The 23,378-nt window shown below is 42.0% G+C and overlaps 1 protein-coding gene across 2 annotated transcripts in view; it reads left to right on the forward strand.

The window, feature by feature from the left end:
* Window positions 1-23,378, forward strand: part of DOCK11 (dedicator of cytokinesis 11) — a 265,037-nt gene that overhangs the window by 89,947 nt on the left and 151,712 nt on the right. For both annotated transcript variants that reach the window (XM_055120824.1, XM_055120825.1), the window contains exons 8-12: window positions 4,494-4,671; window positions 5,069-5,148; window positions 7,397-7,480; window positions 13,357-13,497; window positions 14,691-14,903. In XM_055120824.1, coding sequence (XP_054976799.1) covers window positions 4,494-4,671; window positions 5,069-5,148; window positions 7,397-7,480; window positions 13,357-13,497; window positions 14,691-14,903 — 696 coding nt within the window. The remainder of the gene's footprint in view (window positions 1-4,493; window positions 4,672-5,068; window positions 5,149-7,396; window positions 7,481-13,356; window positions 13,498-14,690; window positions 14,904-23,378) is intronic.

Here is a 23,378-nt window from a genome sequence, read left to right on the forward strand (position 1 = left end):
TCAAGTATTTACAAAGATCATTTGAGGGCAACTTTGATACCTCATGTGAATCTCTCACTTTCCTCCCTGTCCCACTGCTTCGTCATTTCGTTCTTTGTAACCCGGAGTCTTGTCTGTGGGTGTGTTGTCCTGCTCTCATCCATCTTCCCAATAAAAAGACGGCACCCTTCAGATGGGACTCAAAGCCTTTTGACTTCTGATCAGTCTTATTTGTATCCTGGAAGCTCTTGCCATGACATTGCAGGCACATAGTGATGTGATCTTTCTCAGCTCATTGCCCTGCCTCCACTTATCCATGCCATGCTTGTGTCACACTTCCCAACGTGATACAAAATTGTCCCCATGGGTAACTTCCTTGTGTTTGCATCTTGTCATCTTTTCCCCCTTTCTGTTTGTGTTCACCATGTCATTTAAGACTTTTCTCAGGGGCTAGAGACATAGTAGAATGGGTAGGATACTTGCCTTGCATGCGGCTGACCCAGGTTTGATGTCCAGTATCCTGTATGGTTCCCCCAAGCACTGCAGGAGTAATTCCCGAGTACAGAGCTAGGAATGATCCCTGAGCATTGTTAGTTGTGGCCCCAACTCCCCCCTCCCCCAACAAAAGACTCAGCCCAAATGACACTTCCACTAGGAAATGTTTTCTTACTCTCGTGCCACTGAGTGGAATTAAGGGCCATCTCCCCTGTGCTACTACTTTGCTTTTATTCCTCTGTTGTATAACTGAATCATACTCTATTATGTGGCTAATTCCACATTACTGTTTTGGCATTTGTTTTGACTTGAGGGCCACACAAAGTGGTGCTCAGGGGCTGCTCTGTGCTCAGGGCATGCTTGGAAGACCACACATGCTGTCACGGTTCCAGATTGGGCTCTTCTGCATGCAGGGCATGCACTCAGTCCATGTAGCCATCTCTCCAGCTGCAATATTCCTTTTTTGGCTTGTTTTTGAGTCACACTAAGAGGTGCTTAGAGTTATTCCTGGCTATACACTCAGGGATCACTTATAGTGGTACTCGAGGGACCATGTGGGGTGCCACGTATCGGATCTGGGTTGGCAGCATGCAAGGCATACACCCTTTCACCCTTTCCTCTGTATTATCTCTCTGCCTTCCCACATTCTTTTTTATTTTTTACAAAAACGTTTGCTGGTTTTAGGAACTGGACTGAGGGCTTCATATATGTGTTTTTTGTACTGCTGAATCATAGTTTATTGCCTGACTTTCTTTTTTGCGGGGGGTACCCTCCCCAGTGGTGCTGGGAGCCACCACGACTATGCCTGGCATGCTAGCGGCAACATGGGGTGTCAGGGATCAGATGCTCTGGCGTTCTGCATGACAGGCAGGCATTCCAGTCCTTTGAGCTGATCTTTGGGCTAAGGCCTCTGATTGTACTTTTGCTGTTACAGGGAGGGAGCATGACTGTGTCTTCTTTATGTTCATGTTTCCTATGATAATGGTGTTGTGCACACAGGAGGGGCCGTTTTCTGATCTAAATTCCAGTGGGGGGCCATGGGCAAAAAGCAGGTGGGGAACACAGAGTAGAGGGTTTCCCTAAATAGGAAGTCAATTAATCAAGAGATAAAAACTGTTTCTAAGGAACTAGGATGGCAGGGTTATCTAGAAAGGACAGGAGATGGATTAGATTAGCACAACACACTTAGTCTAACTTAATCTTACTTTACTGAACTAGTTATTATGATTGACAGTGTCTGTTTACTCCATCAACAGAGATTCTCATTAGGATCAGTGGGGAAAAGAGAACATTTGTGAGGCTTCCTTAGCTCAGGGGCCCATCCTATTGATCCTCAGCATGAGGGTATAATCCAGTGTTTTGACCTGGGCATGCTGGAGTCCACCAGGGTTACACCCAGTGATTTGGTGTGTGGAGCATACTGGTGTCAGGGATCAAACTTTGGGCCTTGCTGAATGTGCTCATGTGCTTTGAATTCTCTCTCCAGTCCCCAAAGGAAAAAAAATGTTTCAGAGGTTTATTTGTTGTTGTCAGTTAATTTCTCAGTGTGATAATAGACATAACCCAGGGCTTCACCACCTTCATGACAAGTGTTCAACCACTCAGCTTCGTCCCCTAAAATGTTAGAATGAAATGTGTATTCCTAACTCCAGTGTAAACCCAGCACTCTTAGCACTAAGCAGCAGGGGCTAGGGAGAAGAGCTGAAAATACATTTAAAATATAGATCAAGGGGGGTGGGGTGAACAGAGTTGGGGGGTTGGAGGGATCCTGGGGCCATCGGTGGAGGAGAATGGGCACTGGTGGAGGGATGGGTACTTGAGTATTGTATGACTGTAACACAAGCACAAAACTCTGTAACTGTACCCTCCCGGTGACTCATTAAAATATATATATATATTAAGGGCTGGAGAGATAATGTGATGCGCTGAGTGCAGACTTTGCATACTGGTAGCCTGGGTTCTGTCCCTGGAACCACATGGTCTCCTAAGCACTTGCTGGTGACTCCCCACCTCCCCTCCTCAATTGCAGACTTGGGAGTAGACCCTTAGCCCCTCTGGTGGTAGTCCCTAAGCTAAAAACTACATGGTAAAATAAATATCTGTGTGAGTAGAGGATGACTGTTTTTATTGTTGGTTTAGGGGTCATAGCAAGGTATTTGGGAGACTAAGTGGTGCCAGGGCTTGAACCTGGGCCTCCTACACGCCAACCATGCACTCCAGCCCTTTGAGCCATCTCCTTGTTCCTGAAGATGACTTACCATTTTAATATATTTAGCAGCTGGCTTATCTTACTAGAAGAAGGTACACACAATTCCCCGATTTTCTTAGTTAGCTTTAGTCTGGACCTTTCTTGTTAGTACTCCCCGGGTTGGTTCCCTCCATCAATTTATGATCCCTCCTCCCAGTTATTTTCAAATACATAAATCTCGATAACTTTTTCCAGCAGTTTGGCTTCATCTGCAACTGTGCTTTGAAGTTGAGAAGGAGGAACTTTTTGGTTTCTTCTTGAAATATGACCATGCAGTATTGAATAGGATTGTTTCATGAGTGTCCTTGAGATGAATGTTGAGATTTGGGGAGAGGGGAGGAATAGGTCTCTTCTTTGGTGATGGCAGACAGAATGAATGGTAGGGGAAAAATGTGTCATTACATTTGAAAAAAGTAGGAGGCTCTTTATTTTAATTTGAGCAGGGGGCTCCCACATGGTGCTCTGAAGGCCTGGGGACCTCACTGATGTTCTTGGCCAGTCAGGCAGGTGCTTCCGTGCAAGGCCCTGAAGATTCCATTGTGCTTGGACACTGTGATACTGGGAATACCCTGGCCATGCCAGTGGTGTCAGAGGTCTACAAAGACATTGCTGCTGGTGTTCAAGGGCCTCTAGAACAACTCTTGCAATGTTCCACGGGGACCATGTGGTACCAAGAATTGAAGCAGGGTTGGGCACATGCTAGGCATGCACCATGACTGTTGTACACCTCCCAGCCCTCTCTTTTTCCCTTTGAGCTGGATTTTAGCCTAAGCAATCTCCATATTCGAGGTGGCAGTAATAATTTCATGGAAGCCAACTCTGTTTTTCTTTGATGTGACTATGATGCATTTCAGAGTATGCCTGGGAAGATGAATTAGATATCAGAATGACACTTCATGGTGTGATATAAAGCAAATAGCAATTGAACGCCTAAAGCATAAATGATAACACTATTATAAAGCATATTGCTTCATTTTTAGGAAAAGGAACACAAGTACCAGAATTAATCAGGTTACAATGAAATGTGTTTTTATTTGTTTTATTTTAATGTTTTTGGTGGGGGCAGTATACCTGATGGTGCTTAGGGTTTATTTCTGGCTCATTGCTCAGGGATCACTCCTGACAGTGCTCTAGGGACTGAATGTTGGGGATTGAACCCGTGTCAGCCACATGCAAGGCAAGCACCATACCCAATGAATTCTCTCTCAGGTTGTAGAAATTGATTTTAAAAATACATAAATATGCAAGAGAAACTTTAATCAGGTACTAGTAAAACATTAGCCTCTGGGAGGGAGAGGATTTGGGTCACATGGGGGTGTTCAGGGGTTATTCTGGCCTCTGTGCTCAGGAGTGACCCCTGATGGTTCACAGGGGGATCATATTTATGGTACTGTTCAAACTAGGTTGGTCAAGTAGAAGGCAAGCAAGCTCCTTACCCCCATGTTACCTTCTTTGGCCCATCATTTGCTTGTTTTCATGGTAGTAGTTTGAGTATATAAGTGTGAAGGCTGTTGAAAGGTCTTAAATGAGAATACACACCAAAGAGCATTTTGAAACTGCTTTGCTCCTCTACTACTGTGCTGAGTACATTTGACAGGGTCATTTGATGTCTTGGAGTTTCTCTTTCTTGTTGGAAGAAGCCATTCTTTGAGAAAAGTATTGGCGCCATATGTGCCATGCTGAAGTAAAAATAAATAAATGACATCTCATATTAAAGAGCCACTAAACTAACTGGATGCATTTCCACCCCTGATCTGTCTCTTTCCTTTAGTGCCCCAAGATGCGCCGTCATGCCTTTGAACTCAAGATGCTTGATAAGTATAGTCATTATCTGGCTGCTGAAAATGAGCAGGAAATGGAAGAATGGTTGATAACTTTGAAAAAGATTATTCAGATCAATACCGACAGTTTGGTGCAAGAGAAAAAGGAGACAGTAGAAACAGCACAAGGTCAGACTTTTAAAATGATGCAGTATTGAGGTAATACCCTTCATCCACAGTAATGTCCTTGGAGCAAAGTGAATATAGAACTCTTTATCTGGACAGTTGGCCTACCTTCTTCATTAAAAGGGAAGATGGAGGTTGATAGATTTTGAGGGGGGTGTGTTTTTAAAGAGTTGACGCTGTATGGGCTGACACATGAAATATAACCAGTCTAAAATACATGGGGACTTCATGGCAGATTTTCAAAAGTCCATTAAAATTTTCCCTTTGCTTTCATAATCAGAATTCTTTGCAGTAAATCTTGTAGGAGAGGCTGGGGTAGGAGAGTGAGTTAGGATCTTCCTCTTCGGTGATTAGTAATGGTCTTCATGCTTTGGAACATCTGCTTTTAATAAATTTACAGATGATGAAACTAGCAGCCAAGGAAAAAGTGAGAACATCATGGCCAGTTTGGAAAGGAGCATGCATCCGGAACTGATGAAGGTACATTTTTCTTATGGCAATTTGCCTTCAATGGAGACAATGCTGAATTCCATTTAGCAGTGCTGTTTCTAAGTTACAAACCACAGTAAATTTGTGAGCAGGTAGCAATGGCGAAAGATAAGTTAAATATTTCTAAAGTGGGGATTTGTCAGTCCCAGCTAACAGATTGGAAAGTCTTAATTATTTTCCTTGATTAATATTATCTGCTGTTTATTATTTGGTTTACATACTGTGTGTCATTCACAGAATATTCTTCATTCAAGGGGCTACTGATGGAGATTGAACATGATATTCAAGCTAATGATTTGAGTATATTAGTCTCAAATGAAGGTCATATCTTTGCTCCATATGTAAATACCTAGATGTAATGTATAGAACTAGTTTCATCAGTTAAAGTTTTTTTTTTCTTTTTGGGTCACACCCAGTGATGCTCAGGGGTTACTCCTGGCTCTGCACTCAGGAATTACTCCTGGCGGTGCTTGGGAGACCTTATGGGATGCTGAGGATTGAACCCAGGTTGGACACGTGCAATGCAAACGCCCTACCCACTGTACTATCACTCCAGCCCCGTCAGTTAAAGTTTTTGATAAACAGACATCATTTGTGCTAATTACTCTGCTCTTTGTAGTTTGAATTGAGCACTTTTGAAAGTATAGAGGTGATTAGCATGCTCGTACTATTATGGATAAGAAAATTATCTATTCATTTGTCAAATCTCTTTATATTGAGACTTTTCCCTGACTACCAAGTTAATGCAAATTTAGAAGTTTTTTCATTTTATCTGTATTTTATTTTTAAGCCATTTTTATTGAGGGACCAAGATTTACAATACCGTTAATTATACTTTTTTGTGTACATCATTCCAACATTGTACCCATCATGGGAGAGCCCGCTTCCCTCTACCATTTTCTGAATGTCCCAAAGAATCATCCCCACATTGCCTTCCATGTAAACTCAGTTCTATAGATGAAATCTCCTGTTCCAATAACTTTTGACCATTTGTTTTTTTCCTTAACATGTTCCTTTTTTTTGGTTTTGTCTTTGGGCTACTCCTGGTGGTACTCAGGGCTTATTCCTTCTTGGCTCTGTGTTCACAGATCACTCCTGGCAGACTGAAGGGACCATATGGGGTTCCTGGGATCAAACCCAGGTCAGCCACTTGCAAGGCAAACACCCTATCTGCTGTACTATCACTCCAGCCCCTATTTCTTTTTTAAATCCCATTTATGGTAGAGATCCTTTTATTATTATTATTACCATGTAGGTGGTGACACCTACACACATATAAATGAATAGACTAAACTTTTGAAATTCCGCAAAGTTGGTAATGATAAGTTGGTAATGTATTTTAAAGCTATATATCTTTCTTTTTTACAGATATATAATTACAATTTGTGAATAATTCTGTGCTAACGTATTTTAAAATTTACATGAGATATAAATCCTTCAAATGAAAAAATTTAGTGAGAATTAAGAAAACTCGACAATGGGAAAATCTGAGTAGGCCTATAAAAGTGTGTTTTATCCCAGGAAAGGGAATATTGGCTTATGTTAGAAAATACTATATTATAGATACTGCTTAAGTATCTGCATTCATAAGTAAAAGAGTGTAATGAAAACTTTCCATGTCTGTAAGGAATATAAAACCTGATCAGATATAGGACCTTCAGTATAAGTGAAACATTGGTTATTAAAAATGTATAAAAATTCCATTTAAAAGCACCCTTCAAAGCCTTTCTCCAGAATTGTGGGCTATACTGCTGATCCTCCAGTCTAGGGTTTCTGTAATTTAGTATAGTTCGATGTATATGTTTTCTGAGGCATTGTCAGTACAGACTATGCATTCCATTATGTATTTCTTAAAGTAATTAAAATTGTAATACTCCATAGTATTATAGTATTATATTGTAATACTCCATGGAATACGGTTTCTCTCTCATTGATGTTTTTCTTTTGCACCCAAAGTCTTTCGGATTACTTTGCTGTGTTGAAGTAGATTGATTAGTAGTCTTGATGTTATTGTTAGCAAGTATAAGAATGTGGTCCCTAGTTTAACATGGGTCACTGTTGACAGTCCACACTAGGGAGCTGTTCTTTGTCTGTGGTGTATAGGGGTGGAGAATAGTATGTTTTTAAAAGCTGTGTCAGATTGCTAGTTTCACATAAGTGAGGTTCTTGCATGCCATTTAATACTGTTTTTATAAAAGACATGTTTGCTATATGTCTCTATTTCTTTTTTAAATTGTAGTACGGAAGAGAAACCGAACAGTTAAACAAACTCAGCAGAGGAGATGGAAGACAGAATCTCTTTTCATTTGATTCAGAAGTTCAGGTATAAACGGTTGATGCCTTTAATTCTAGGATTGTTGCTCATTCAGATAATCAAGTTCTGTAAAATGTTGAAGTCACTGCTTCACTCCTCAAAGTGGATAAAGAACTTCTGAGATGGATTCGGTGCTCTTCTAACCAATTGCCATATTTCACTGAATAATCATCACCACCACATAATTCTCACACCGTTTTTAAGTAATAGCACAATTTTTTAATTAATGAATTACTGTGAGGGTACAGATACAGATTTACATATTCTCCTGCTTGTGTTTCAGTCATACACAGCTTGAGTACCCATCCCTCCACTAGTGCCCATTCTCCACTGATGATCCCATCATCCCTCCCACCCCCCCCCCCCCACCTCTGTGGCAGGGCATTCCCTTTTGTTCTCTCTCTTCTCCTGGGTGTTGTGGTAAGCAATGGAGTTATTGGGTGGCCATCATGTTCGGACTATACTCTGCTTTGAGCATGCCTCTTCCATCCCGAGCGGGTCCTCCCACCACATTTTACTTGGTGTTCCCTTCTCTATCTGAACTGCCTTTTCCCCCAGCATGTGAGGCCAGCTTCCAAGCCATGGAGCAAATCTGGTACTTATTTCTGCTATTCTTGGGTGTTAGTCTTCCATTCTGTTGTTTTATATTCCACAGATGAGTGCAATTCTTCTCCATCTGTCTCTCTCTGGGTCATTTCACTTAGCATGATACTTTCCATGTTGATCCATTTATATGCAAAATTCACGACTTCATCTTTTCTGACAGCTGCATAGTATTCCATTGTGTAGATGTACCAATGTTTCTTTAACCAGTCATCTGTTCTTGGTCACTCGGGTTTTTTCCAGATTTTGGCTATTGTAAACTGAATAGCACATTTTTTAAAAAAAGCATTATATAATGATCACACCTCACATTTCTGTAAAAAAATATTGGCATCAAATCTGTGATAATTTTGCAGTGAAATTCAGTAAACACAATTATGATTTAGTAGCCATGACTATCAGAGATAGAAAAACTCTCACATTTTCTGAACTGTGATTAATTTTCCAGTTTTGAGGTAGGCCTATAGCCTGGGTTTTTTTTTGACCGTGTATCAACATTATTATTACTTCATTTTTTCATTCCAGAGGTTTTGTGCCTTCCCCCAGCTCTATCTCATTGGCCAGAATCCTTTCTGTTCACTGTGGCTGGCTGTGCGGCCTTGAACATACCCCTCTGACATTCTCTGCTGGCGGGGGTGTGGCTGAAGCCTGGGTCCTTGGCTGGGCAGTTGCTTCTTCTGTGACCTTTTCTCCTAGCACAATCTTCTGTGGCTGCTCCTGTGATGGGAGGCCTGGGATATTTTACATGTCCAGCTTAATCCCACTTACATTAAATAGTGCTGCAGGGAACTTCAACTTTAGGCACTTTTGCTAAGATATATATATATATATAGATAGATAGATAGATAGATAGATATAGATATACACACATATGTATATCTATATCTATATCTATATATAGAGAGAGCTAATATTTTATTCTGTCATCCCGTTGCTCATCGATATTTTTCGAGCAGGCACCAGTAACATCTCCATTGTGAGACTTGTTGTTACTATTTTTGGCATATCGAATACGCCACGGGGAACTTGCCAGGCTCTGCCGTGCGGGCGAGATACTCTCGATAGCTTGCCAGGCTCTCCAAGAGGGGTGGAGGAATAGAACCCAGGGTGGCAAAAGCCCTACCTGCTGTGCTATTGCTCCAGCCCATTATTCCATGTATTTTAAGTTTTTTTTTTTTTAATATGAAGAGGCACAGCTAGCTATGCTTAGGGGACTATGTGGTGCCATGGATCAAACTCAGGACAGCTCCTGAGTGAAAAACATGTACTCCACCCCTTTGAGCTATCTTCCTGCCCATAATTCCGTGATTTTTTTTTCTTTTTGGGTCACACCTGGCGATGCACCAGGGTTACTCCTGGCTCTTCACTCAGGAATTACACCTGATGGTGCTCAGGGGACCATATGGGATGCTGGGAATCGAACCCAGGTCGGTCGAGTGCAAGGCTGGGTTATTGCTCCAGCCCCTATGATATTTTAATGAAATTAAATTTTTTTGGTGTGAAGGATTAGACTAGAACTTCACACATAAAAGGCTAGTTCTCTACAGAGCCACATCCTTGGCTCCACGTCCACCAATATTAAAATTTTTGAACTAAATTCTTCCATGATATTTGAAATGAAATTGCTGGTTTGTTTAAATGGAAACTTTTTGCGTATGAGAGTATCACAAATACTTTTAATAGTAGAAAATAAGTTAAAAGAAAATAAAATTATTAAATGGAATATAAATTTTTTTCTTTTTACTTTTTCTACGTGAGATTTCTTGTGATAGTCTCTGGGACTCCTGAAATAGAGAAGTATGCGTTATATAAGCATGCAGTTTTTTTTTTAAATCAATGAAAATATATCTTGAAAATACAAAATAATTTGAGAAAGACTGATTTTTCCCCCTTTTTTCTTTTTGCTTCATTTGATCTCTTGAGTTATTTTTTCAGTTTGAAATGAAAAAATATATATGTATTTGGTCTATAAACAATGTAAACATTTTTCCTTAATAAAAATATAACAAAATGAAATAGAGAAACTTTTGAAAATGTTTTCTTAATGTTATCCAGAGCAGTATTACACTGCTGGTATAAAATCGGTGACTTAAAAAAATAAGAATATAACAGGCCCTGGGAGTGCTCTAAGATATTTATTTAGAAATGTACTTGTTCTCAGCATCTCAGGGCTTAGGATTTCCTCACCCGCCACCCCCCCCCTCCTCCCAAATGATTAGGCTCTAATTGGACGTGTCAGGCTCTTTCATTGTATACAAAGAAGCCAATTGAATGTGGTTGAAACTAAGTCCAGTATCTTTAAAAACCTTGTGGTGTGGTGTTTTTGTGGTCATGGAACTGTACTGCCTTTATACTTGAGTTGCTTATTAGAGTGAGTTTGTCAAGAAATTGAAAGCACCCCCAGTTTTTCCTTGTCTAAGTAAAATGTTACAGTATCTACCTTTCATTTCAGTTTAGTGTCTTTATTTCTATTTATTTATTTATTTATTTATTTATTTATTTATTTTTTGGTTTTTGGTTCACACCCGGCAATGCACAGGGGTCATTCCTGGCTCACGCACTCAGGAATTACCCCTGGCGATGCTGGGATTCGAACCTGGGTCGGCCGAGTGCAAGGCAAACGCCCTACCCGCTGTGCTATCACTCCAGCCCCACAGTTTAGTGTTTTTAAAAAAATTCCGTTGGGTTGTCTTTGGGCCATACCTATCGGTGCTCGGGAGCTACTGCTCTTCAGCTTTGTGCGTGGGCATCACTCCTGGAGGTGACCTTGAGGCCAGGTGTTGCTGGGATAGGACCTCGGCCCCCTGTTTGCAAAGCCTGTGCTTAACTATTGAGCTTTCTGGCCTCCACAGTTCAGCATTTAGAAGCACGTTTTTTTTGGTTGTTTTCTGGCCACACCCGGTGATACTCTGGGGCTACTTCTGGCTATGCACTCAGGAATTGCTCCTGGTGGTGCTTGGGGAAACATATGGTGCCAGGGATAGGACCTGAGTTGGCTTTTGGCCCTGTGCAAGGCGAGTACCTTCCCCACTGTACTCATGCTCCAGTCTCTAAAGGCACATTTCCTACCCTTGACCTTAGAGAATAAAGAGACACTGGCTGGGGGAAAGGGACGACTCCAACTTTGAACTGCCAAGGCCATACATATGCACAGGTCTCAGAAAGCATTTGACCTTACAGGCCTCAGAAAGGAACGGATTTGGGGGCTGGAGTGGGTAGTTCAGTTTTCCTCCACATTCCACTGTCTGTGTAAGAAAGGAAAGCAGATAAATGGGCGGAAATTAGAATTGATCTCCATGGCAATGCCTTGCCTGCTTTGGCTCCACAGATAGATAAGTGTTCAAGAGGGAGCTGTCTAGTACCACACATTTGTATTTCCTTTGTAGATAAATAGACTCAGAGTGCGGAAAACCAGGATGCCAGGTACACATATGAAACTTCCAGCTACTCTGAGGAGGATTTATTAGGCCCGAACTTTCCAGGCCTAATACCTGTTTTGGCTGACCTTCTTAGGCAATTTTGCAAGCCTCCTTTCTTGGCTTGCCTTTCCCATTTTGGCAGTATGTTCTGCTCAGGTTCACACAGTCATTTCCTGTCTACCATTCCTCTGGGTTTAATGAAAGTATCGGAGATTGTCTTACTCCTCCTCCTGTAAATAGAATGTGAGTCTGGTCAGACAGGCCGAATGCACAGATAAACTTAGATCGCCTAAACTATGTGAGCTGAGGAGGAGCCTGGGTTTCTTTGAGGAAGAACAGATGCCTCCTTGCCAAGAGGAATTCCTTGACTCCCAACCCCTTTTTTTTTAAAAAAAACTTTTTTTAAACCTTTCGAATACCGATGATTTTTAAAAATAGATCTGCGGCAACCAGCGTACCACTCCCCCGGCTCTGTTAGGAGCTAAGCTCAGTGTTTATCAGTTTCCCAAGCAGACGCCTCTCCCTCTGTTCATCATCTAAACGTAGGTGGTCCCCAGGGCACTAGTCTTGTCCTCCTCCTCCTCACCCTAGATGCCAGTGACTCCTAAATCCAGATCTGCACCCGAGCTCTCTCCTGTTTTTTTTTCTCTCCTCTCCTCTCCTAGCAACATAGCATCAGGTTCTCCACGTGCTAAACTAAAATCTTTCTACTCACTATTCCCCCCAAAATCTACTATTCAAGTTTAGTAGATTAAGTTAGCAACATCACTCTCTACCAAGTCTTCCAATTAGTGCTGGTGGTATTCTTCTAGTTATTCTAGTTTTGTTTGATTTTTTTTTGAACCACACCCATCAGTGCTGGAGGAGGTGGATATTGCTGCTGGCAGCACTTATGGGACCATGCAGTGCCAGGGATCAAACTCATTTGTCCGACATACAAAGCGTGAGCCTTTGAGCTACCTGCAGGGCCCCTGGAGCTATTATGTCTCCAATACCCTTGCTTGCCATTTTGAGTCCTGAAGAGTTCATCAAGGAAATGAAACTCTTAGCATCCTGGAACAAACAATTTCGTGGGAAATAAAAAAAAAAACTCAATAGGGGGCAGGAGAGATAGCACAGCGAGTAGGGCGTTTGCCTTGCATGCGGCCGACCCAGGTTCAAATCCCAGCATCCCATATGGTCCCCTGAGCACAGCCAGGGGTAATTCCTGAGTGAAAAGCCAGGAGTAACCCCTGTGCATCGCCAGGTGTGACCCAAAAAGCAAAAAAAAAAAAAAACTCAATAAATATACAGAAATAATGAAAAACTAAATGAGGGAAAGTGAGACTATTAGTGTACAATTTTATATTGGGAACTAGGAAAGATTTCTGTGGAAACACCAATTGATTGGACGTTTGATTTAAGCGAGGGAGTAAGTAATGAATCTATCTGTGAGTGGAGTGATTGATAAGACAGCAAGTGCAAAGGCCCTGAGATGGATGTGTACTTGGTATAATGGAGAAATAGCTAAGGGGACTTGTGTGTCTGAAACAGGGTGGGAGTGGAAAGACAAGAATGGTTAAAAGATGAGGACTAAGGAGTTTGGGAGGGAGGTAGGGATTGATGACCTGGAGGGTTTTGTAGAACTTTCCCATTGCCAACTGGAATTTTTCTCTTATTGTAGGAGCTTGTAGATTTTTCTCTTATTATAAGGCTTGTAGATTGAAAAGGGAGAAAGGCATTTTCCTTAGTGTAAGGCTTGTAGATTGAAAAATGAGAAAGGGTTCAAATGAAAAATGGACAGAGAAGATTGGATTCTGTAACTTTTTTGTTTACATCTTACCACTTTTCTTTTAGAAATGACCTGTATTATCTGTTTTGTAGAGGTTGGACTTCTCAGGAATTGAACCTGATATAAAACCATTTGAAGAAAAATGTAATAAGCGATTCCTAGTCAGTTGCCATGATTTAACATTCAATATCTTGGGTCAAGTTGGAGACAATGCAAAAGGACCACCCACAAATGTATGTATGATTTTCCCTTCAATCAGAAAGAAAATGTATTTGAATGAAAAGTTTTTTGCTACATATTATGATTAATTTGATGTAGAAAAGTTTCATACCTATCTTCCTTTAGTCAAAATATGTTTTAATGTGAGAGGATTCATGGGTATCTTACCTATTCAAAACAGCAGATAGTATATATAGCCTCTTGACATTTAAGAGAAGAGCATGTGCCCAAAACCTAGAGTTTGTGTAATCTTCCAAATAATAATTTATTCTGTAACATTGGCTTATTTGCAGTCCATAAGGAATAGTCAAGCCAGGCAGAGATAGCTACAGACGCTTTTTTTCAGCCCGCCTTAATATTCTAGAGTTAATTTATTCTTTTCTGAACAGAAAATTCTAATATTAACTGTCATGGGTCACTTGAGTTGCTCTGTAATTCTTAAAACTATAAATGTAAAATTTCCAGAGACGGCATTTCCTGTTCAGATTTACTTTTCGATTGTAGTTTGGATGTTGAAAATAGCCACTGTGGTGATTTCTCTGCTTACAAAGTAACTGAAATGTACTAGCAGACTTCCTGTGTGCAACGGGTTAATCTTTATGCCATCTGGCATGAAATTTCTCTTTGTGACCAGCTTTCAAATGCCATCTGTAGGAATCATGTCTTCCAGAACCGCTGATAGGACAAAGCTTTTGTCAAGTAATTTGATGTTGACTGATATTAGCTCTTATGAAATGTATAATCTGGAAAGCTGTAACGTAGACACAGAGAAGATTTATTTTGACTCTATAACATTGGCATTATGTTTAAATAATTTACATAAAACCACAGAGAATAGAATTTTATTCATAGAGTAATTGACATATTTAAATGTGGCTTTTGATTTTTCTGCATCACTTAAAGAATGTTAAAGTTGTGAAATTATTTACCACTGACCATAGTGAAAATTTGATAGTCTATTATTTTAGAATGTGCTATTGTATGCAAATAAGCTACGATGTAACTTCAGCTAAATGTTGAAGTCAGGAATGCTGATTGGGGGTAAATGAGGAATGTAAAGACTTATTTTCTGATTTGTATACCTTTGCCACCGAGAATCTTTGTTGTACTTTTTAGCATGTGTGCTGCCAAAGTGAGCATAACATAATGTGAATCTTAGTTTTAATTATATATTAAGGTAGATAACTATAATTGTTTTCATTTGCAGGTTGAACCGTTCTTTATCAATCTTGCCTTATTTGATATCAAGAACAATTGTAAGATTTCAGCTGACTTCCATATAGACCTGAATCCTCCATCTGTTCGTGAAATGCTGTGGGGTGCTTCAACCCAACTGGCAAGTGATGGAAACCCTAGAAGCTCTTCACCTGAATCTTTGATTCATGGAATTGCTGAATCTCAGTTACGCTACATAAAGCAGGTAAAGAGTGATTGTCTAGACTTGATAGCACATTCAGAATAAGAAAATCAACAACCTGGGTTATTTATTAGTTTGAGGTCAGTGTTTTCATGGTGATGACCCCTCTCTTAAGGTCTGTATGAAGGTATTTTTGGAGATATTAAGTTGGAGAGGGAAAGTGGAAACTTGGGAACATGTTAGTAATAATTGGCAGGTAAAATTAGCAACATAACATTTTCAGTAGGACCTCAAGGTGAGTCTCAAAGTCTTGTGATCTGGAATGCAAAACATGTAGAGATGAGAAATAAAGTATAGAATAAGTGAGCAGTGGAGTGCAGAGTGAAGCTATCAGTGAGATGTCAGGTCATTCTTTGAGCTACCTGCATCTAGAAAGGAGCTAAACTAGAGCCATATTTGGTTGACTTCTATATCCCCAGTGTTTAGCACAGAGTTTTCCAAACATACTGGCCTACCTCCCTCTTTTTAGAAAAATAATGTACTCTGTGTTCCATCCTCCAATCTAGTTTACTTCATTGAACAAATAGAAAGTGTTTCTGGGTGGCACAGAGATTACTTCCACCTCCTGGATCAGTTCATTGACCTCCAGGGGTGGTATCACCCACTTTGGGAAGTAGGGGTAGAGCCCAATACTTTTCTTTTTCCCTTCCCTTCCCTTCCCTTCCCTTCCCTTCCCTTCCCTTCCCTTCCCTTCCCTCCCCTTCCCTTCCCTTCCCTCCCCTCCCCTCCCCTCCCCTCCCCTCCCCTCCCCTCCCCTCCCCTCCCCTCCCCTCCCCTCCCCTCCCCTCCCCTCCCCTCCCCTCCCCTCCCTTCCTTTTCCTTTCCTTTTCTTTCCTTCTATTTCTTTTCTTTTCTTTTCTTTTCTTTTCTTTTCTTTTCTTTTCTTTTCTTTTCTTTTCTTTTTTATTGAGTCACCATGAGTTAGTCACAAATCTTTCATATTTCAGTTTCAGTCATACAATGATCGAACACCCATCCCTCCATCAGTGCACATTCTCCACCACCGATGTTCCCAGTATCCTTCTCCCCCATCCCACCCTACCCCTGTCTCTATGGTAGACAATTTTCCTCATACTCTCTCTTTCTCTCTCCTTTTGGGCATTATGGTTTGCAATACAGATACCGAGAGGCCATCATGTTTGGTCCTTTATCTACTTTCAGCACAAATCTCCCATCCCGAGCGATCCTTCCAACCATCATTTTCTTAGTGATCCCTTCTCTATCCCAGCTTTCTTCTCCCCTAGCTCATGAGGCAGGCTTCTAACCGTGGAGCAATCTTCCTGGGCTTTGTCTCTACTGTGCTTGGGTGTTAGTCTCATATTATGTGTTTTTATATTCCACAAATGAGTGCAGTCATTCTATGTCTGTCCCTCTCTCTGACTTATTTCACTTAGCATGATACTCTCCATAACCATCCACTTACAAGCAAATTTCATGACTTCATCTTTCCTAACAGCTGCATAGTATTCCATTGTGTAGATGTACCAAAGTTTCTTTAACCAGTCATCTGTTCTCAGGCACTCGGGTTGTTTCCAGATTCTGGCTATTGCAAACAGTGCTGCAACAAACATACAGGTGCAGATGTCATTTCTACTGTGCTTTTTTGCACCCCTGGATATATTCCCAGATGTGGTATTGCTGGGTCTTATGGAAGCTTAATTTCTAGTTTTTTTTAAGGAATTCCCATATTGTTTTCCAGAATGACTGGACCAGTTGCATTCCCACCAACAATGAAAGAGAGTCTCTTTCTCTCCACATCCATGCTAGCAGTGGTTGTTCTTGTTCTTTTTGATGTTTGCCAGTTTCTGTGGTGTGAGATGATATCTCATTGTTATTTTGATTTTCATTTCCCTGATGATTAGTGATGTATAGCATTTTTTCATGTGCCTTTTGGCCATTTGTATTTCTTTTTTGAGGAAGTTTCTGTTCATTTCTTGGCCCTATTTTTTGATGGGGTTGGAGGTTTTTCTTCTTGTAAAGTTCTACTAATGTCTGGTATATCCTGGATGTTAATCCCTTATCTGTTGGGTATTAGGTGAATAATTTTTCCCATTCCATGGGTAGATCCTAATACTTGACACAAGACAACACCAGACACATGCATGGTAACATAAGGGCTTCTGTGTTTTGAGGGGAAAAATTGACCCTACTCTAACTTTCCCAGATCTCATTCCCATTTCCATTATGAGTAGGTAGTTTCACTGGAGCATAAAGACCCTTTATACAGGATTCTGATTGCAAAGCAAGGGGAGGGAACTGCTGTGTCATAGCTGTAATGCTGTTCTCTTCTGTCCTCTCTGGTGTAAAGAGGCCCCTTTAAAAAGAGTCTAACAAGTTTCCTGGCATTTTGACCTCTCACCAGATTGGGGGCCATTAGAGGTTAGGCAGAGCAGAATTGATGGTCTGTCTTTCGGGCTTTTGTTGCTGAGAGGACACAAGAACATGGCAGAGAATGAAAGTGGAAAGAGGCGTAAGACAAAGCAGCTCACATCATAAGGAGGTTTCCATCCCCTTGTTAAATGCATCATCCCTTTTTTGTATGATAAGGATAGGGACATTATTAAATAGAACACTCAAACATTGCAGAAGTATAAAAAGAAGAAAAAACTTCCACTCTTAGATGCTATTAACGTATTGTCCTTTTATTTCCAGACATCTCTGAAACACAAACATGTTTCATATGCTCTTTTAGTGGAGCAAGATAGTTTTTATTGAATGAAACTTAGAAAGATGTGAGGGCGAAAGAAATAAGGGAATGCATATTCATGAGACAATATGAGCTTGACAGAGCAAGCCAGCAAAAATGCAGAGGCATACCAGGGCTGGAGCGATAGCACAGCGGGTAGGGCATTTGCCTTGCACGCGGCTGACCCAGGTTTTATTCCCAGCATCCCATATGGTCCCCAAGCACCGCCAGGAGTAATTCCTGAATGCAGAGCCAGGAGTCAGCCCTGAGCATTGCCGGGTGTGACCCATAAAGCCAAAAAAAAAAATTAAAAATTGGGGGTAAGGAGATAGTTTGAGTGATAGAGCCTATACTTCAGATGTTTGAAGGCGTGTGTTTATGCATATCTATGATTTGTGTTAGGTATATTCATTTGGCTCTCCAAGAGGGGCGGAGGAATCAAACCCGGGTCAGCCACGTGCAAGGCAAATGCCCTGCCGCTGTGCTATCGCTCTTGAGCCAGGAGTAACCCCTGTGTATGGCCGGGTGTGACCCAAAAAGCCCCACAGAAAAATGCAGAGACATAGAAAGATATGTGTTTAAGAGAGAATATGGACTTTAAAGAGGAAGCTTATTCTGTATATTCTTGTACCACTGGTGTCCTAGTCATGCTGTTTCATACTCACTGCATTTATTTAACATTATGTTTATCATCCTATGTCAGTATCTATGAATTGGTCACACTAGGCAGTGCTCAGGGATTACTCTTGGCAGTGCTTAAGAGACCATATGAGGTGCTGGGCATCAAAACAGGGCTGGATGTGGCAAGACAAACATCTTTCCCACTGTATTTTCTGGCTTATCAGTCGCATTCTTTTTGTTTAAGGAGGTCTCCCCAGCAGTGCTCAAGAGGTCCAGGAACTCCATTGGAAATTCTTGGCCAACGTGGTCATTAGCTCGTGCAAGGGGCCAAGGATACGATGCTACTCAGACCCTGCGGTGCCAGGAATACCTAGGTCGTGCCGTGGCCTTCCAAGGCTCTAGCGGTGCTCAGGGAACCATGTTACCCGGGGAGTTAGACCTGGAATGGGTGCATGCTAGTCCTGTTCCCTAGCCACTGTACTATCTCCCAGTCCCCACATTTCGAATAAATGTTAATATCGAATTCCACTGATTAAGATTTAGCTGATTAAAATACTTCTTCACCTCCCTCCTTCTCTCCTTCCCTTCTTCCTTCTTTCCCTCCCTCCCTGTGCCCTCTCTCCATGCATAGCTTAGCGCAAGGGAGATAGCTCAAGTGATAGAGTACATGCTTAGCATATATGAGGCCCTGAGTTGGATCCCTGGTCACACAGGAACCCTGAGCATCACTGGATGTTGCCCTGCTGGCCCTGGTTCAAGAAGAAAAAGAACATCTCTGGGCCTTATCTTCCTTATCTGAAGTTGATGGTCATAGCAGCATCTAGAGGCTGTTGTGAGGCTCAAATCAGGTGTGCTAGGTCCTGGAAAACACTTAAGCGTTGTCTGGGTCCATCGTGTTTGCTCAGTACGTGTGGTTTCCAGGAGGAGCAGCAGTAAAACCGATCACAGATCAACAGGCAAGAGCAGCTTGAACTTACGATTATCAGAACCTTTGAAACAACTGGTGATGAGTGTGGTATTACGTGCTTGAGAAGCCATCATTAATAGTATTGTAAATAGCATAACCCATTCTATTAAAAAATAAACAGGAATGAGTGAGGCAGAAGAGAGACCCACAGTGGGTAGGGTGCTTGCCTTGCATGTAATCAACCCAGGTTTGATCCCCAGCACCACAGGGTCCCCCAAGCCCTGTCAGGAGTGATCCCTGAGTCCAGAACCAGGAGTAAGCAAACAAAATGAACCCCACTCCCCAAAACCCAGGCAATGGGAGCATTTGGGCAGTGTTTGAAACACTGTGATCTGACCCTGATGATGGGACAGACATGGATGTATCTCATGGACTTTCCACAGCCTGTCTACCTATATTGTGTCTGGCCCAGAAATGATGTAAATATCGAAATGGTTCTCGGAAGAAAGATGGTTACTCATCACTACTTTAAAATGACATTAATTGGGCTTCAGTTATACTGGTGATATGGATGAGTGGTATAGCCATGTATCCAAAACACGGACTCAACAGAACTGAAAACATGAGATCAAGACTGCAATCACTGAAACTTTATAATGTGCCTAATATGTTGGCAGGTGGGGATGGCATGGGTGTTGGGGTAGTGAGGGAATAGGGGAATACCGGTGGAGGGAAGTTGACACCAGTGGTGGAATTGGTGTTGAAATATGCATAAGATTCAACTATCAATAACTGTAAATCACAGTTCTTTAATAAGAATACCTCAGTCTTGCCAGGAATTGGCTATCTGAGCTTACAAGTTCAATCGAAAGAAGTTCTAGAATTTATGTAACTCCCAACTTTTGAGTTCGAGAATTAGAGTTCTCAGATTTCATTTGTTTTTAAAAAATGTGTTCACTTCTATTGAAGAAGGAAAATATTTCTGCTTCCCTAAAAACGACATTAGTTGGGCTGGAGAGATAATACAGAAGTTGAAGTGTTTTCTTGCATCCTGCTGACCCTGGTTTGAATCCCTGGTACTACATAGAGTCCTCTGAATATCGTGAAGAGTCACTCCTGAGCACGGAGCCAGGAATAGCCTCTGAGCACAGCTGGGTGTGTCCCCCGGACAAATAAAGACGCTAGTAGCTACTAGTGGCAGTGTGGGCAATGTCCAGAGCACTAAAAACAGGTCGCAGCACTCAATGAATGTTAGCTGTTGCAGTGGTCAGTAGTACTCTCTACACACAGCCTAGTAGGGGAGACGTTAGGGGCATGGACTTCAAGGTTCGAATGCAGTTAGGCTTTGCATTTTCTGGAAGTTCTCACTATAATATAAGCTTCTTTACCCATCAAGTTGGAGCAAAAACTGGTCTAAGCTAGTGCTTCTCAGTTGGGTACCAAGATATTCCAAGGGGGCCACAGGTGAAAATTGCCATTAGGCAATCCATGGTATAAGGCTAGGGGGAGCCACAGGACGAAAGGCCTGACAGTGCTACTCTAATCCTTTCTTTGGAGGGGGAGAGTGCTGTGCTTTGGGGGCCATCACGGCCACTCGCAGTAGTGCTAAGAGGGCTAAGCAATGTCAGGGATCGAACGAAGACATGCTTCTGCCACTTAAGCCACAACCTGGGCCCAAGCCTCTTGTGTCTTTTAATCTGTGGATATTGTGGTGCCTACACTTCCGGGTTTGTGTGCAGGCAGAGGGAGTCACAATGCAAAACTCTTGCGCAACTCTGTGGCTTGGGGCAAATGTGAGTTGGTGTCTAGGGTGTATCTCTCAGCCTCCATTCTGCAGGGTACCTGAGGTTCTTTGCCAGTCCCGTTGCCCAGCAGTTCCCAGCGCCACCCCTCTGCTCTCAAGATGCTTGGGGTCCACTTTAGTACTGACCAGATAGCTCACATGTGCTACTTTACTCAATCCCTATGTGTGGAGGAAACAGCTCTGCCTCTCATCTTGCCCACTTCATAGTTTAGAAACTGAGATGAGAGGACACAAATGGCCTGAACTCCAAAATGATGAAGCCTGAGTTAAAACCCAGACCATTTGACTACCTTAGTGCAAGCTTGATGCTTGGGGATTATAAGCAGTACCAGATAGTATCCAGATCCTTGTGACGTGGAGACAGTTACTTTGGATCTCCCACTCAGTTTACTCTTCCCTGTTCCCTATTGTAGAGGTATGTATCTAAAACAAATGATATGACATGTCTGAAATGCTTTGAAAACTGGAAAGTGCTATGTGAACACAGCTGGTGAGATTACTGTCACTGTCACTGTCATCCCATTGCTCATCGATTTGCTCGAGCTAGCACCAGAAACGTCTCCATTGTGAGACTTGTTGTTACTGTTTGGGTACATTGAATAAGCCACGGGTAGCTTGCCAGGCTCTGCTGTGTGGGCGAGATACTCTTGGTGCTTGCCGGGCTCTCCGAGAGGGGCAGAGGAATCGAACCCGGGTCGGCCACATGCAAGGAGAACGACCTACTGCTGTGCTCCACCCCAGTTGTTGGATAGCGAGTAAAACAAGAAAACTCAATAAGGTCCGAGCAGTGGGTCCTTTCATTTGAGTTCTTTGGTGTTCTTTTAAGCCAGCATTTTCTTTTTTAAAGCTGGGGGCGATATGGCCCTCTGTGGGTCTCCAGAATATTCCATGGGGGCCACTGGTAAAAATTGCTTCCCTGAGGCCAATGACCCAAGACTAGGGTGCCGACCTCCAGGTCATGGAGATCACTGGAAGGAAACCTGATTGGCAAGGGGCCATAGTCAGAAAAAGGTTGAGAAACACTGGTCTAAGAACAGGGTCAGGCAAACCACAGGCAAAGTCGAAGCTATTTTGTTTGGAAAGAGCTGAACCAAACAGGGCCAAGACAGTCGTTCCACAGACCTTCAGAAGGCGTCTTACATAATTTTGGTTTTGTCTGCATAAGTATCCTTCAAAAAAAGCATACAGGAGTAAAACCAGTTTCAGATCCCCTGATTTTTCCCTCCACCTTGAAAGCACCAAAGCTCTTTCACTTCAACAAAGGAATGAACAAAGGGGTGTTTTCTATAGGCAATTTGGATTCTTTTTGAAAAGTCCATTTTTGGGGCTGGAGCGATAGCACAGCGGGTAGGGCGTTTGCCTTGTACGCGGCCGACCCGGGTTCTAATCCCAGCATCCCATATGGTCCCCTGAGAACAACCAGGGGTAATTCCTGAGTGAAGAGGCAGGAGTAACCCCTGTGCATCGCCGGGTGTGACCCAAAAACCAAAAAAAAAAAGAAAGAAAAGTCCATTTTTATGAAGATAACACTGGCACATCCCCTTATGAAAGTTTCTCAGGTATGCATTGTTGTATTTCACTATCAACCCAGTGTCTTGAGCACTACCAAAAGTATGGCCTCCTTTCACCTCCATATAAAGGACCCCTTGACCTATTTCAAGCCCTCATCCTTTCTCCTAGCCACCGGTCTGTGCTTTGTGTCTAAGAGTGGGCTTTATTTTCTGCATTCATTGGGTTTATTTCTTTATGTTGCGTCTGTATTCCAATTTGCCTTCCTGACTCTGACTTGCTTCACTGAACATAATACCCTCAAGTTTTTTCTGTGTTGCAAATGAGAGAATTTGGTCTTTTATTTTATTTTCCTTTTTAAAAAATTGAATCACCGTGAGCTACAGTTACAAAACTTTGATGGCTGAGTTTCAGTCATGCAATGATCAAACACCCATCCCTCCACCAGTGTATATTTTCCACCACAATAGAATCTGGAAATAACCTGAGTGCCCGAGAACAGACTGGTTAAAGAAACTTTGGTACATCTGCACAATGGGATATTATGCAGCTGTTAGGAAAATGTTGTCTTTCTAATAGCTGAGTGGTCCATTGTGTATGCGAGCACCTCATCTTCTTTTTCCTTGGGAGTATTTCATTTTGAATAGGGGTCCCAACCAGTGGTGCTCTTGGAGCCCCTAGTGCATACTTGATGATGTTTAGTCTGGAGGTATAAGAATTATGGCACAGTGCTTGAGCCTGAAGGTGTGGTGTTCAGGCTGTGAGGCCATGTGGTACCAGGGATTGAACTAAGGATCTCACAAGATACTAAGCATTTGAGCTATCTTTCCAACCTCTGCTTTAGTTTGTATGTTACTGAGAGCAGTAAAATATTTTCTTCCTTTTATCATTAATTCAAGGTAAGCAAATTGTTCTGAAGTTACATGCAGCTACATTTAAAACTGTATATCT

The sequence above is a fragment of the Sorex araneus genome, chromosome X, assembly GCF_027595985.1.
Source record: "Sorex araneus isolate mSorAra2 chromosome X, mSorAra2.pri, whole genome shotgun sequence".
In the NCBI taxonomy this organism is placed as follows: Eukaryota; Metazoa; Chordata; class Mammalia; order Eulipotyphla; family Soricidae; genus Sorex; species Sorex araneus.